Raw genomic sequence first — 15,672 nt, forward strand, 5'->3', positions numbered from 1 at the left:
GTTTATGGTAAAGTACAAGGAGGAGAGTGTTCTGCCAAACAAAAATTAACTTTCTTTTTATGAGCTCTGCTCTATATATATGTATATATATACAGCTCTGCTCTAGGCTGTTCATGCCCATCCTCAGAAGACAAGAACCTAATTTCCAAGCTTTAAAATATTCAATATAAATTTCAATGAGTTATATTAGCAGAATTTCAACCTGTACCTCTACTAAAATTGCTAAGAACCACTTATTTTCGGAAACAGTTTTAATTAAAGCAAAGGACTATGTTGAAGATTTTCAGATTTTATTCTGATTTTTATCACAGGATTGCAATGATATGGTTGATAAATCTGATGATTACTTTATGCCTTAGTTTCTCCCACATGGAAAATTAGATCATTACCTAATTCACAGGGATGCTGAGAACCTCAGTTTTTATGGTCTATAAAACACTTTTTGATCTTCACCTAGAAACAGAAGCTTACTTTTTTCTGTACCTTCTTTTACATATAGGAAATCAGATAAATACTGAGTTTTTCTGCTCTGTGATGACCAGAATATAAAAGGTCAATTGTTTTGTATGTCTGCAACTTTTCTCTGCCCTTTCAGAGGCCAAGAAAGCTGATATGAATGGAATTAGCTATTAGTTTCAAAGAGCACTTACACATCTACTCAGGGTACTACTTTACATCTACATGTTTTACAATACACACCACTGAAAACCATGAGACATGTACTGGGTGACAAAGAATTGTAAAATTTAAGGTTTTAAAAATGATATTTCCTCCAAGTATGTAAGGCTGACAAATAATTATGTTTTTATTGCAGAGTCATATTATAAAAATATATACTTACCACAATCATAATTTTTAGTAGTAAGGGTGATTCCTGGATTCCCACTTGACCAGACAGGAAGGACTGTTGTAGAACCACAGGGCAAAAGGAGATCTCAGTCTTAGCCTGCATAGCTTAGACTTTAAGATGGCCCAGATTTAACCTAGGAAAGGTTTCTGTGTTGGTAAAGGACATTGTCTGCATCAGAGATGCAAGCAATAGGTTTAGGGAAATGCTAAATGTTTTGCTTGATATTTTTTCAATCAGAGACTTAGTAATTTACTTTCAATGTTTTAATCAACAGTTGCCAGAAGACCATTTTGGAGAACATAAAGTGATGAGCACAGGGCAATCCATGTAAGAAAAACATACCCTGTATTAACTCTGACTCTTCTTTTGGCTGAGTCCAACAGCTGACACCATCCATCACCTACTTCCTGAGCAGGAGGACATATGGTAGTGTGGGAAGAGGAGCAGGGCAGCAGCAGAGGAGAAGTGATAGGGTCATACAGCCTTGGAACAGGGAAACAACACCTGAATAGAGCAGGAAGAGGGGTGAGTTACAGTAGAGGTCTGTGAATTTGTGAGAAGCACCCAAAGTATGGGAAGGACCAGCTTTTCTATAACTAACTCAACTATGGCTCTTCCCATACAAGTACCAAAAGCTATCATAAAGCTAGTTGGAATCATCCTCAGCAAAAATAAATGATGTGAAGTTCTACTTGAAACATTTACAAGGGTTCTTTGACATTGCTGTAGAAAACAAATATTTAAGTTGAATAACTAATTCCAATAGAACTACCCTTATATTTCTATATATTTTATATATATATATATATTTAATATATAGACAGATATATATAACTATCTTTATATTTCTATATATATATTATATATAATATATACTATATATTTCTATCTCTCAAAAATATAACTTAGAAATCTTAAAATAATAATTATTTTATGTCTGTTTCCACCCTAGTTTCTGCTAGAGACTCTCTGTTGAGAGATCAAAGTCTAGAAAATATCATGGACATCCCAAAACAAAGCTTTAGATCTGAGAAGCAAACAATCCCTGGACTTAATCTTGATTCTAAAATGCCAAACAATTACTGTTTAGTTTCCTTATTTTGGAGTGATATTCTATGTGTGTGGGTGTAATTCTTTTTGCAGTGTAAAGACCTATGGCTATTTATATCTTAGCACTGCAGAAGTTAGCCTAACATGCTTATAGCAAGATTTCATGAGGGGCATATTCTCCTGGCTGCCTTTGGCCTCTTCTGCACCATGCCAGGAGCACAGCACAACATCACCAGCCACAGGAGCTCAGCCTCTTATCATTTGATTTGCCCTTGGTGCTAAGCTGGCCCAAAGGAGCCTGAGCTACGAGATCTGCAAAGGATTGGGACAGGAAAATCAACAAATTCCTCAACATAATTGTGCATCCTTGATGCCAGGCATGCACAGGTAGGCAGCCAGAACAGCATACAGCTGGCTGAGAAGGCTCAAAATCCTTTTTGTGCAATTCTGCTTTGCACTTATTGTCAAGCATCGTCACACTGTACTCTGCCAGTAAAAGAAGCCATAGAATCATGGCACTGGACACATGGGCCTGGAAGGAACCAGATTCAGGTTATCTTGCCTTTAAAATAAGACAAGAAGAATTTTTTGCAAATAATGGGGCAATACTTCTGTGAAGAACACAGCAATATGACAGTAATAATAACAATTATAGATAGATAACACTGATTCACTATAAAATCTGTTTTAGAGCTCAAGTGTCCCTTTTGTTAGTTTTTTTCCAGTATCAAAACCAAATCCCATTGGCTTCACAATTAACTTATTTTTTCATGCCACATCATGAGCAGATATTGGAAATAATCAGTTCTGATCATTATAAAGAGTCTTTAGTCTTCATCATCACACACTTGCATCATACACTTCCTTACTTAAATCTCCTCTAGATCAAATGGAGCTTATTTCACAGCTGTTTTCATATTTGCCAGATGTTCATCAGTTTTATTGTTTCACCTTTGGATTCCCTACACTTTGTCTGTATCCACTGCTTGGAAGAGAGCCCATTATTCCAGCTGAGACCCCAACTATACAATGGAAAAGAAATTAACTCCCTTCCATGTCCTTTATTAGTATATCCCAGACTGAAATATCTTGATAAACAAAAAAAAATCTTTAAGTCTTTTGCAATTTAGCACTGACATTAACCCTAAACCTCCAAGCCTCTTTCATCTTTCACATATTCTGGGGTGGCTGGTCACTTTTTCTTATGTACAATACTTTTCCCTTTCTGTTATTGCATTTCAGTCATCGATATCTGGCAATTTCCCATACAGTAAAAATCAACTTTAAACATTATACTGTCTCCCACAGTTCTTGATGTCCTCTTTACTCTTTCATTATGTCATTGAAAACAACAACATGAATACTGAGTAGAATTGTTTTCAGGATAAACCTCACAGAGCTCTAACTTCAAATATCCTCTCTTTTTTACCCCAAAGGACAGATAATGTTTTTTAGCAGGTTTTTTTTTTAAGCAGTGCACTCACTTTATAGAAATGAATCAGAGCTATACCCCATCTGACATGTGAGCACTTAGAATACAACATCTTACTGTTTTTCTACATCTACCAGATCAGCAAAGAAGCCAGATATATAAAGGAGGATTCAACATGATTTGCTCTTGACAAATCCACAATTATTTCCACCACTTTATTATCCACCTGTGTTTTCCCTTTATTTGTTTAGACATTTGCTGTGATAATCCAATTTATCTGCCTGATGAGTTACTTTGTATTTCTTTTTCTTTAAATAAAGGTACTATCTGGAGGCTTCTCTAGGGCTGTGGGACCTCTTGGTCCTCCACAAGCATCTGAAGACAATCACTAATAGTTCAGCAGCTGCTTTGGCAACCTTCAACCACATTTCACCTAATCCTGCTGACTAGAACATTTCTAAGTATTTTTACACCTGCCCTTTCTCTCTTTTGACCTGTGATTCTCTTCCCCTGTTAAAATTAATTGCATCAAAAATCTGATTGCAACTAACCGTGGGAGAGTGAATCTTTCAGCCTTTCCTATGTCACCACAGCATTCAAAAGCTTATTTCATCAAATTAAAAAGAAACATGTTGTTTATATAATACCAGCACCTCAGTAAAGCATTTTCATTATGCACCATCAGACAATTGTCTGATGTAGTTATGATACAGTTGTGTACCCCAGTGATGCTGCTGGATGTGCAGGCCTGGCCCCAGCTCTGCTGATCAGCACTGACCATTGCAACAGGACCACAGGATGTCTCACACGCCCCCACAATCCCCAACACACGCTTAAAAGGGCAGAGATACCACACACAGTGTATGATGTATGAGATTCAAATGCTGCTCCCCAGATCAGGAACAATTGTTTGATTTTACATTTACAAGCAGGAAATCAGAAGTCTTTTTATAACATTCAATATGTGTCTGTCTGGGCTATGGAGCACACACGCTGTGCTTCTCTGCTGAGCTTTGGCTACTGAAATCAGCCAAGTGAGAACATCTGTGCATGGAAGTCACTGAAATGGTCTCTGCCATGTCTGTGCCTGTGTTTTCTTCTTTCTGTGTCCATTGTCTCTCCTGGAGGTGCTATTTATTGCTTTGCAGCACAGACAAGGAAAGGCAAACATCACAGTTTGCAGGGATTATTCTCTCTCTCTCATGCAAGAAAGAGAAGTAAGAACAAATTCAGCTTGCCTCTCACACAGTGATCATAACTGCCAGTTTGAGAAAGGAAGAAAGGAGAGTTATTTTCTGCAGGCAGAGCATTGATTTTTTTTTTCCTGAGTGTGACTCATGAGGCTGTACCACGCTGGGTTGCATGATAGAAGAGGCATCTGGATCCACCATGTGACAAAAAGTCACCCATCACAGGTCATGCACTTCTAGTGGTTGTCACACCTCCTTCAAAACCTTCTACAATCTCCCCTCATAACCTTACATGACAAGCACCACCGGTCAGCAAAAGAAACATTTGAGTGGCAGTTCCACATAATGGGGATTTTGTGGTGGAAGCTACTGAGATTTGATGGGTAGGATTCAACTGATCAGTCAGAAATGTCTGCATTTTAGCTTGTCACCTTGGTCTCACCTCAGGGCATATGAAAGAAATGAAGAATCAGAACAAGGAACATTCCTATCCCAATTTAGACATCTAAAATAGGACAGATGAATCATATCCTGAATGCACTTATTTCTCCCCACAGACTAGAGAGACAGTGTGACTAGCTCAGACGCATATATCGACAGTGCTGATGTTTAAAACTGGAGGAGACAGCTCCCAACCACCAGACCTCAGGCAAGGGCTCCAGCAAACCAGAAGGCTGAACTGATCATCCTGATGGATCAATTCAGCTGCATCATACAGAAGTGCCTAGTGCCCTGTTAGGCACCCTAGGACATCCAAAACACTCAGCAGATTTATCTGCTGGCCTCTGACCAAGGGATGCAAAATGTGACCTCGATTAAGCAAACTACCAGGTCAGGCTGCCCACTACAGTGCAGTCCCAGTACAGTGAGTCCCACACACTGCCACAGCAGGTGAGCATCCTCCAGCACAGATTGGTAATGAAGCAGGGATAGAGATCACACAAAGCAACCTGTAAGAATAAGCCAAAAAACAGTACCTAGTGTGAAGTCACATTTAAAAAAAGAACAGTTCTGGGAAATTAAAGGTAAAAGAGGGTCACCAAAACCCTCAACAGTAAGGAACAGTCCAGGTAATTACGGTCCGTGTTTGCTTCCCTTTAATCCTTTTTTACATGTAATATTCCTTTCTTATTTTCAAGACTAATTTCATATATAATACCTTAGTTAATATTGATTTCCACTGTGGGTTTTTTTGATTTCTTTTCATTTTCACTACATACCTAGCAATAAACCTAGTCTGCATAATCATTATCATACTCCTTAAGACCTTTTAAAATTTCATAACAGGTTTAAATATTCCCCCTCTGTAATCTTACAACAAATGATTTTTTCCCTGCCTGCTCACTATTAAAAATGGATTTCTATGAATGCACTTATGTGCAGTCTCCAGTCACACATACATATTACTTGTTTAAACAGCAGAAAAGACATTTTCTTGTATCCCATTTCCACATGAACAAGTATAAGGAGTAAGGGAAGCAAAATAGAGGCAGTGGGAAAAGGCATTATACATTCTATAAATGCAAACATAAAGCATGCAGAACCCATACAGCAGAAAAAGCGGGAGGCACAGGGCTCTACTGCCCAGCTCTGTCTTTCCCTTTCTTGCTCCAAGGAGAGCCAGGACAATGCTGAGTGGTTTTGAAAATTCTTTCTTTATCCCTGGTTAGCAATCTCAACAATGGAGGGGAAAGGCATAGGATCAGTGTGGGATTAAGTAAAAATATGATCAAATATCATTTACACTCAAATCACAGCAAAGCTGATTTGAAGTGACATGGATGGAAACTGTTCCCTGCAGGCAGCATAACATCAACTGGACATCACAGAGCAGGTGAATTGTTCGGTGGGTAATTCAGCAGAAAGATGGGTTTCCTCTAGTGTCCATCAATACTGGATTAGTTCAAATCTTCAGTGCCTCGAAAGGACAATTTCTAATCAACTCTTTTCCTGTGGTTAAGATTTTGTATAGTCTGTTTCCAAGATGGCTCTCTGGTGTTTAATGACAGGTGAGTTCCTACTGCAGCCATCTCTGGAGGAGGAAAATCTTTGTTTACTGCCCATTCGCATTTTCACATGAAGTGTTTGAAAATCCCAGAGACCTTATGTCACACCTGGCTGACAACGGCTACAAGGTTCAAAGTTATTTTAAGGAAATATACCAGGCAATCACATTAGGTCTGTTCTTGAAACAGCAGGTTAACACAGCTGATCAAAGGAGCAGCCAGTACCTGAGGCAGGGGCTGCTTGATAATGATCTGCAAGTGGTGCTAAAAACAGAGATTTGGGCCTGTGCAAAACTGGTCCACAAAGCCTCAGAGCAGGTTTCTCTGGTGTCAGCTGACAGGGGACATGCCACAGCACAGCCTGGCATCAGCAAACTCAGGCACCATTTTACCTGAGTTTAAAGGTCAATGGCCACTGACTTCTCATCTGTTAGAAACCAGCCCATTTTGGTTTAACTTATTTGTCTCATGGGTTAGATTTGTGGATATTTTATTTATTATAAAGCAAAAAATGTCTAGACAGAAAGGAGATTTGCCTTTGTTAATATTTTGAACCATATTGTCAAAGAATCCTTTTTAAGTTGCTTGTGATTCAAAACAACTGCACAGGCAAACCAATCCCCAAGAAACTACAGTATGGAACATATAATCAATATACATAATTCACTTCACTTTGGGTCTGGCCGATGCAAAAGAAAGATAAGCTGCAAGAAGGAAACTGAGGGCACTGTGTAAACCAGGGCAGTAGTCTCAAAGAATGTTTTTTTAATAGAGAGATTAACAACGGAGTGCTGATGTCAACACATCAGCTGTAATGCATTTATACTTTTCCAATGCAAGTGTAAAGAATACAGCATTTATCTCCCATTTTCAGAAGCTATAGACAAACATCAGGATGGAAAAGGAATTCCCTGAATCAAGGGCAGCTGTAAGTTTTCTGCTAACACAGCTGGGGATATTTGGAAAAGGTGGTGAATTATGCCTAATATGTCACAGGTTGCTATATTAGATTTATTTATGTAGAACAGAGGGGTAGTAATGCTGAAGAAGAAGCAGGGAGTTGGATTAAGTAAAACAAGCTGACGTATATATGTGCAGGGCATTTTGTATTTGTAAAAATTTTGTATATAAAGTATTTTGTAAAGTATTTTGTATATAAAGTATCTTGTAAAAATTAGTATTTTGCATTTTTATACCTTTTTTTATCTCTGTGTTCTACAACACGGTGGACTTAACATATTTTACACTTTTCCTTTTGCATGATGACCATATCATTCATTTTATACCGAAGAATAAAGCAGGAACAAAGTTGGATTTGTGGTTCTTTAGCTCTGCAACAAATCTTTTCTTCGCTAGATGGCACCCTGTCTTCTCCTATGGCTAAATGTTGCAACGGCAAAAAGCAACGGTTTCATTTTCACAGAATATAAAATGATAGAGGACTTATTCTTTGTGCTGAATGCTTTCACTGCTTCTATGTGTCCTACGTCATACCCCTTATGTATTTGCAAGGACAAAGTTCCTCATGATAGACCTGGTTCAATTATTTTACATTCAGTATTTGTCTCAAAACTGATTATCACCCAGAAATCTTCATGGGAGAGGCACCCATTGCAGTGGCTCAGATTCTGAATAACATTTAAAGTGCTCGGAATAAATTATAAATATCAAAATGCTTCTCTCACATTCTTTCCAAAATAAGCATAGATCTAGATTTGATAATGATACTGTCTCAAATCCTCAGCAGGTATTAATCAATTTGGCTTCACTGGAGTTGATTGATGCCAGGTGAAGATCTGCACCTGCAATTTAGATGCTGGCCTGCAGAGCACAGCTTGACATGTTTTCTTTTTCTTCACTCCAAGGCATGATAATTGAGCTCATTTGGGCACATTTCTCACTTCTTCGTCAAAACTCCCACCTGAGAATTGGACTTAAAATCAGTGCACGTCTCTTTGTAATAATTCAAAATAATCTTTTCACAAAGGAAAAAAAAAGAAGAAGAAAGCTGACTAAAGACTTCAGAGCTGGGAAGTCAGTTGTTCAATACAGTGTTAGTGATTGCAACACAGCAACCGATGCAAGCAGAAGCAAAATACCACTCATCTCCTTCATTTTTACTCTTACTGCCACTAGATGATAGTATGGTAACACCTGCATTGTTCAGCTGCATGCCAGACCTTCTGTTGCTGGATTCCTGGCAGCATTCACACTTTTATATGTGAAGAATATCCAGAAGCTCATCAATACTACATAGCTAGCCTTTGAATAGCAGTGCTTAATTATATCCCCTGTGATTTCGCACATTAATATACCCAAAGTGTGGTGGATGCTATTATTTGTCCATAGACCCAAACTGGGCTTTATTTAGGCACAGATATTACACTAAATTGGTCACCTTACTCTATTTTTGTGAGTTACCCATCCAGAGCTACAGTGAGACATTTTGATGTAAAGGGCAAGACAATTACACTTCCCTGGCAGGAAGCAGAAGAATGGCTGGAGGTAACATTTACATTCCACCTCATGGGCATCCCACTCACTGCCAGTTCTGCACGTCCACTCGCTGCTTCTTCCACCTTTTCCATTTTGTGCTCTCTCTCTTGAGAGGATTCCCTCCTCATCCAATAGAAAAGCTGTGGGTTAAGAGGAGACTCACATCCAGAAAAACACCTTGAGCACACAATTGCATCCTCTCCACAAACACTTTCTCTCCCATTTCACATAGTTTGTACTCTCCTAATACAGCAAAATTAAAACTAAACTGTTTTTTCTCACAGCTTATCTGTAAAGTAAATAGTCAAAACCCTTCACTGCACATTTTTTTCCCTAGGTGAATCTTAAAACTCTGGTTTCTTTTTACCCACAATAACAAGGTCATTTTTCTCTTGGAAGGCTGGACTGACTCTCCCTGGCCAGGAATATGCACCCCAAGGAAGGGGTGAGTGGCCAGCTCCAGTTTTGCACAATACCTTTCCCATCACAGCCAGTTTTACAAGCACTTCCAGGTCCCCACAGTGGAAAAAATCCCACCTCTTCATCTGTTAACTGTGGCAGACATGTTAGCAGAAACTGTTAGCACTACAGGCAAGCCAAAAACTGAACACCAGAATCTTCAGTGAAAAGACATTGGCCCTTGGACCAACAAAGGCTGAAGGGGTGCAGTTCAGAAAGTGCAAAGGGTGAAGTCACACATCATTGCATTGTTGGCTAATTCTCTACTCAAGGATTTGATTCAGCCATGACCATCACAAGTCACTCAGTTTCCCACAAAAACTAGATCTGGATATAGGGGAAACCCTGAGTTTCTACTTAACTGTAAATATGGTTACTTTGACAAATATTTGTTTTAATTCAGGATGAAAGTATATTTGTAAGATTTTCAGGTTTCAAAAGGCTTGTATTTATCTTCTCTAATGATTGGCTTGGAGATTTGGAACAGTGCATAAACTATTAGTTATATGGCACAATACTTAAATGAATAATTTTCATAATCACTAAGAATTACATCTTCTATGTAATGTAATTGAGGTATCTATTGTTTTGTACTCAAAGCATTTACAGTGTCATAGCAGGCCCAGGAGGAAAAAACAATTCCAATGTCAGTCTTTCAGCATGGCAAACAGAAGTGTTAAAAAGATAACTTGTTCCCATTGGAAATCAAGACCTAAAGAACAAAGTAAAATATTTCAAACATTATACAGATCACTCTTACTGACAGGTGTAACACATATTAACAATATTATAAAAATCAAATTCCTTTACGGGTCAAAATAAAACTTTAGAATTTGTAAATTAAATTCTGAAAAATTCTAAAAGCAAACATCTTGGAAAATACTTAGTTTAAAAGTCTTCCTCCATTGTGAACCTTCATCATATTTTTCAATTAAAATTATTTTAATATCGTCTTCTTTTGCTTTTCATCAAGAACTGCAACAACAAAAGGTCCAACCAGCTGCTATTTTGTGAAGCATATTTGAACTGGCATTTACTGAGCTTATGAAAAATGAAGCACTCCATTTTACTTACATGAATAAGGATGCTCTATATCCCACATATGAATATTAATTTTTTTTACAGTTCTTCTCTGTGATATAAGAATATTTAAATCTCACAGTCAAGGAGAAGTTCTGCTGCTAACAAACCTGTAAGAAACCCATTTTTCCAGGGATAATCATGTCAGCTGTCAGAGCACAGTGAGGAGCAGCTGGTTCACGAGGGATGGTGAGCCAGGAGCTGAGCAAAATAAAAAGGCAAGTGGGAGCAGCACTTTCTACCAAGGAGTGAGGTTGTGGAGTGGCAAATCTGTGTGGTGATGAGGATCAGACATGATTCAGGGCTCTCCCAAGATGTCTAGAGCAAGTCAGAGCTCTCACAGGCAATGGAGCTCCCCTTGGACTCAGACAGTTAAATGTTCTATCTTCACCAAGCCCCCTCCTAGAAGGGGAGTGCATGTCTGCCCTGACACCAGTACTGCAACACACAGCCTTAGCAGTTAAAGGTGCACAGCACAGTTGAATGAAATTCACACTTTATGAGAAGACATTTGAAAACATGAATAGGTGACTACATTAAAAAAAAACCAAACAACTGCTTTGTTGCCTTTTTAAAATGCTAAAGGATGCCCTTTATTCAATAAAAAAAAATAAATAAGGGCTATGGGAATATATTTATGAGGAAAAATTATCCATTCAAAATAGATCATATAAGCATAGTCTGAGAAACACCTGTGCTTGCCAGACAGACATATTCCAAAGGCTTCTGCAGAGCTACATAAAATGAGTAATTATATTACAACTGCAGGTTTTAATGCACATGGAAAACACCCCAAATAAAATTAACTTATTACTCATTTCATTTTTTGGAAAAACAACAGTTCTAAATTCCAGGGAGAGTAATGGAAAGCTTACCAAGCATGTCAGCAGGCTTCATGCAGGCTGAGCACTACATGCAACATTGATTTCTGCCTCCAGCAAGGGTCTACCTGCAGGCATCAGCAACTAGAGAGTGAAAGAAATTTTGAAGGGCTGATTCATTTCCAATGCCCCCATCATTTCTCACCCAGTTCCTCGGAGGGGTATGTATTAGATGTGCTGTTGTTGCCCCTTGCAGGACAGCTAGAGACCTCACACACTCTCCTTGCTCCCTTTGCCCAAATGGTGAAATAAGGGCTGCTGCAGCCAGTGTACAGGTATCTGACAAAGAAACTAATTTAGTTTCTACCTCATATCAAGCATTGCAAAAAACATATCGTGAAGAACATGAAAACTAGGAAAAATAAATATTCTTTCCCATTGTTTTTACTTTTTATCCTAAATTTTAATAGAAATTGAGACTGTTTAAATGCTCTACATATCAATGCAATCTTTAAAATGTGGTGTGACATCAGTTAAAATAGAAGCATTTGCCATCTCAAAAAGCTTCCCATCTCCCTAAAAGGCCTCTTCTCATCTTTCTGAGGAAATTGAACAATACAATAGAAACTTGCAAAACCTAGGTGAAAAACAGCAACTTCAGCACTCATAATGAGGGAACTTCAAATATCTGTAGCCCAGGTTTGGACTGTTTTAATATAGCACAAATGATTTCACAAAAGTATGTTGGAGATTGAAATGGTTTCTGAGGATTTCCATAGGAGGCAGGAAACAATCGTGATATTCAAAAGACACTACTCTAAACAAATTGCTCTACTGGAATTGTAGCTCCCAGCAAATTCCATAGCCTTTGAATATTGGTGTAGAAGGAGATTCACATTATTTAATAGTTTTCAATATGCAGTTGGAAGAATGACTAACACACAAGTATCATACCTATCTTTATTAAAAGAAAATAATGCAATCAAAGGACCCATTCATTTTGAGTGATTGCTCTGGAGCTGGGCTGATAATCAAATACTATAGGATACTATAGTACTGCTAGTTATCTTTAAAATTAATAACAATCATATATATATAGAGAGAGAGAAAGGATTGAGATTTACAGAGTAAATATAGCAAGCAAAACAGTTTGTTCTCTTAGGTATATAAAACAAATGATGTCAGCAGTGGAAATGAACAGCATCGTATGGTCATTGATTGTTTACATGCCACAGCACAGCAGAGTTGATATGAATTGGTTTCCTTGCTGTAAGGAAATCTTTGGGGCCATATGCCATATCCACTGTGGATATCCTATACACCAATCTGCCATTATCATCAGACACACATTTTGATCAGAATGTTATGCAACGATCTTTTATCCTTAAAAATCATCTTAAAACTCTGCTCAGAGTATTCCAGGAAAAACACAGTCAGAGATTTTGCAAATTTTGTCAGTTTTTTTCTGCCTAACAGTGAGATGAGGTATCATGCATCTGGCACCTGGGAAGATTTAAAGTAATTCATAATTTCTTTTGTGAAATTATGCTGTTGGTTTCTTGGGGTTTTTTTTAAATATACATCACATTTTTCATCATATGCAATTGTAAATTTGGTACATAAATTATTTGTGCAAAGTTATTTATTACTGCTATACACATAATCAGGAAAATTTCCAAAATTTTTCTGCTTTTCAGGAGATTATTTTAACAATCTGTGTAAACATGTAAGCTGTTTTCTTACCAAAAGGAACCCATAGATAATATGTTTTCATGAGCTTAATTGCATATATATGAAGTCTGCCTTAAATTGTGGAGGGCTGGTATTTTGCTTGTTTTGTAACAATATGTATCAAGATTATCTTAAAAAAATGTGAAACATTTACTTTAGGGAATAATTTAGCTTCTGAAATACTTCATGCACTGATTCATTTTTAAGTAAAGAATGCAGAAAATCTAATTGTTACTTTTGCATTTAGCCAACCCCAAAACACCATCTGGATGGAAGCCCTCTTTAGTTACTAAATTATAAGAATTTTTTCAGCATAGAATCATGGAATCATAGAATAGTTTGGGTTGGAAGAGACCTTAAAGATTACTCAGTTCCAAACTCCTGCCATGGGCAGGTACACTTTTCACTAGACTTTGTCCTCCCTCAGCACTAAAATTCAATTTACTTAAATGCTTTTTGGTCATACATCTATGAACAGTTTAATAAAGAAACATTAGAAAATTGGTAGACTTTCTGGTTTGCTTTAACCAGTTTAAAAAAAAAAAAATAGTAACATTCAAAAAACCTATAGTAATATTTGTCCTTATTAACTAGAGTATGCAAAATATTTGTCTTGTTGCCAAAATATCCCTGTAGCACAAGTAATTATCATCTATAACTACAAATTTTACTAAGATAAAAGAATATCAGGAATCTAATTCTAACCATTCTAATAACTAGGGGCCAAATTCTGCCTTCTTTTGCAGTCATGTAATCACATTTGTTAACTGTTGTAAGGGCAAAATTTAGCCCCAAAGCACATTTTTATCTAGATAGATACATTTTCCTACATAAAAAAAAAAAAAAAAAAAAATCAACCAAGCTATGCCTTATTACTGGTCTTCCCTTCTGAAGGGTAAATTCTGATATTTGAAATACCTAAACTGTATTTACAGCTGTACAACTCTGATGCCGCACACTTGCAAAATTCCACTTGCACTCTATAAACATGGAGCAACTCGTACAATTGCCTCAAAAAATTTTCTTTAAAAAAAAAAAAAAAAAAAAAGAAAGAGCAGAGCAGCTTAGACATTTTCCTTGTCAAATTCGCACACAAAATACATGGTAATGTGACAGGCAACATCGTTCCAGCCTCCGGACGCCACCATCTCTACACAGTCCTCCTCGTCGTAGGCGTTGTTGGGCTCTCCGCTGCGCCATTTGTTGAAGGTCTGCATGGGCGACCGGTCAGAGTAGACGAAATTCCCCTCCTTCTCCAGGTCGTTAATCCCAATGAAGACTCTGGTGAGCCCAGCTTGGTTGATGTACGAGGCAATCAGGTTGTTGGCAGTCTCATCCTTGGGCATGCTCAGCGTCCCTCCTCTGCCGTGGCAGTACAGCTGGGCTTCCTTGTACCTCTTCTCCTCCTTCACCAGCAGATATATCTTATTGTCTGTCTCGCGCACGCCGGCGACAGCTGCGGGGGAGGGCAGTGCTGAAAAGTGAGCACTCGCGTTTCTATAAACCAACTCACTGCACACCCCAAAATAGCTTCACAAATCAGATGTGGAACGGTGACGCTCTTTACGAGCGATTGCACCGATAAAATGAGGCAAAAAGAAAGGACAAACAGTTATATAAAATTAACCTACCATTTTTTATGAATTTTAGTTCTGTCATCAGCTGGGCTACTTGAATATCCATTTCACCAATAGCCTTCCTTAGCTGACTGCACTCACAAGGGATGCCTGTGAAACGATACAGATACACCCAAATCAAAAACCTACCTAATTTCAACAATTATCTCAACAATTTTATCTCTAACAATTTTATGAATAGGCCCAGCGTGGCAGCCCTGGAGAAAGCTGTCTTGCAAGAAACAGATAGAAAATGAGCGCCTTCACTATCTTGCACCGTTATGATTCTCAGGGGTGTCTGAACCTGTGCAGAACAGCTCAGTTCACTTCCTACAAATCTTCAGCCCTGATCTACAGGGCTACAAATCTTTAGCTCCTGAATAATTAGCACTAACCTAAACACAGACAGATATTCTCTGCAAAATACACACACACAAAATATTTTTTAACTAAAAACATTTTCCAGAAATTCCCATTTTCTTTAGTTTTCTCAAGGACTTCTTTCACAGCAAAAAACATTGTTTGCAAGTTCTTCCTGAGGAACACATCACAGCAGATCCAAAATTCTAACCACATAATGCACATAATTACCTGCAAAATGCAGTTCTGTGTTTTTGAAAGTACTGAACTTACAATACTTCTGACAATAAAATTAGACAATAGAAAAGCATCTATTAACCCAAATTGGTATAGGTTTGACAAAGATAATCTGAATGTGACTACTAAAAGCATAATTGTTACATCTTTGACCACATATCTCAAAATGAGGATCAATTACAGTTTGCATTTATTACAGTTTGCAGGTCTGTATGTAATTATTAAAATCTGCATTGGACTACCCAATTACTCAGCTCAGTTGTGTAAATCAGTCTAAGCACAAGGTACATGCCATACAAAACTGCATGCTGGCCAGGTGCATGGCATGCTGGCTCAAGAATCAG

General features: G+C 37.9%; 1 protein-coding gene and 1 long non-coding RNA gene across 6 annotated transcripts in view; both read right to left on the reverse strand.

Moving 5' to 3' along the window:
• Positions 1-15,672, reverse strand: part of LOC147654646 (uncharacterized) — an 837,032-nt gene that overhangs the window by 566,373 nt on the left and 254,987 nt on the right. The gene's annotated exons all lie outside the window — the stretch shown is intronic.
• Positions 12,331-15,672, reverse strand: part of COLEC11 (collectin subfamily member 11) — a 38,125-nt gene continuing 34,783 nt past the window's right edge. For 3 of the 5 annotated variants that reach the window (XM_023922565.2, XM_086875940.1, XM_086875941.1), the window contains 2 exons: positions 14,747-14,842; positions 12,331-14,571 (listed from right to left, as the gene is read on the reverse strand). In XM_023922565.2, coding sequence (XP_023778333.1) covers positions 14,180-14,571; positions 14,747-14,842 — 488 coding nt within the window. In that variant the 3' untranslated portion in view covers positions 12,331-14,179. Of the gene's footprint in view, positions 14,590-14,746; positions 14,843-15,672 lie in introns of all 5 variants that reach the window. The other 2 variants (XM_023922564.2, XM_023922563.2) reach the window with 1 other exon arrangement.

This window comes from Cyanistes caeruleus, chromosome 2, assembly GCF_971803275.1.
Source record: "Cyanistes caeruleus chromosome 2, bCyaCae1.hap1.1, whole genome shotgun sequence".
Lineage (NCBI taxonomy): Eukaryota > Metazoa > Chordata > Aves > Passeriformes > Paridae > Cyanistes > Cyanistes caeruleus.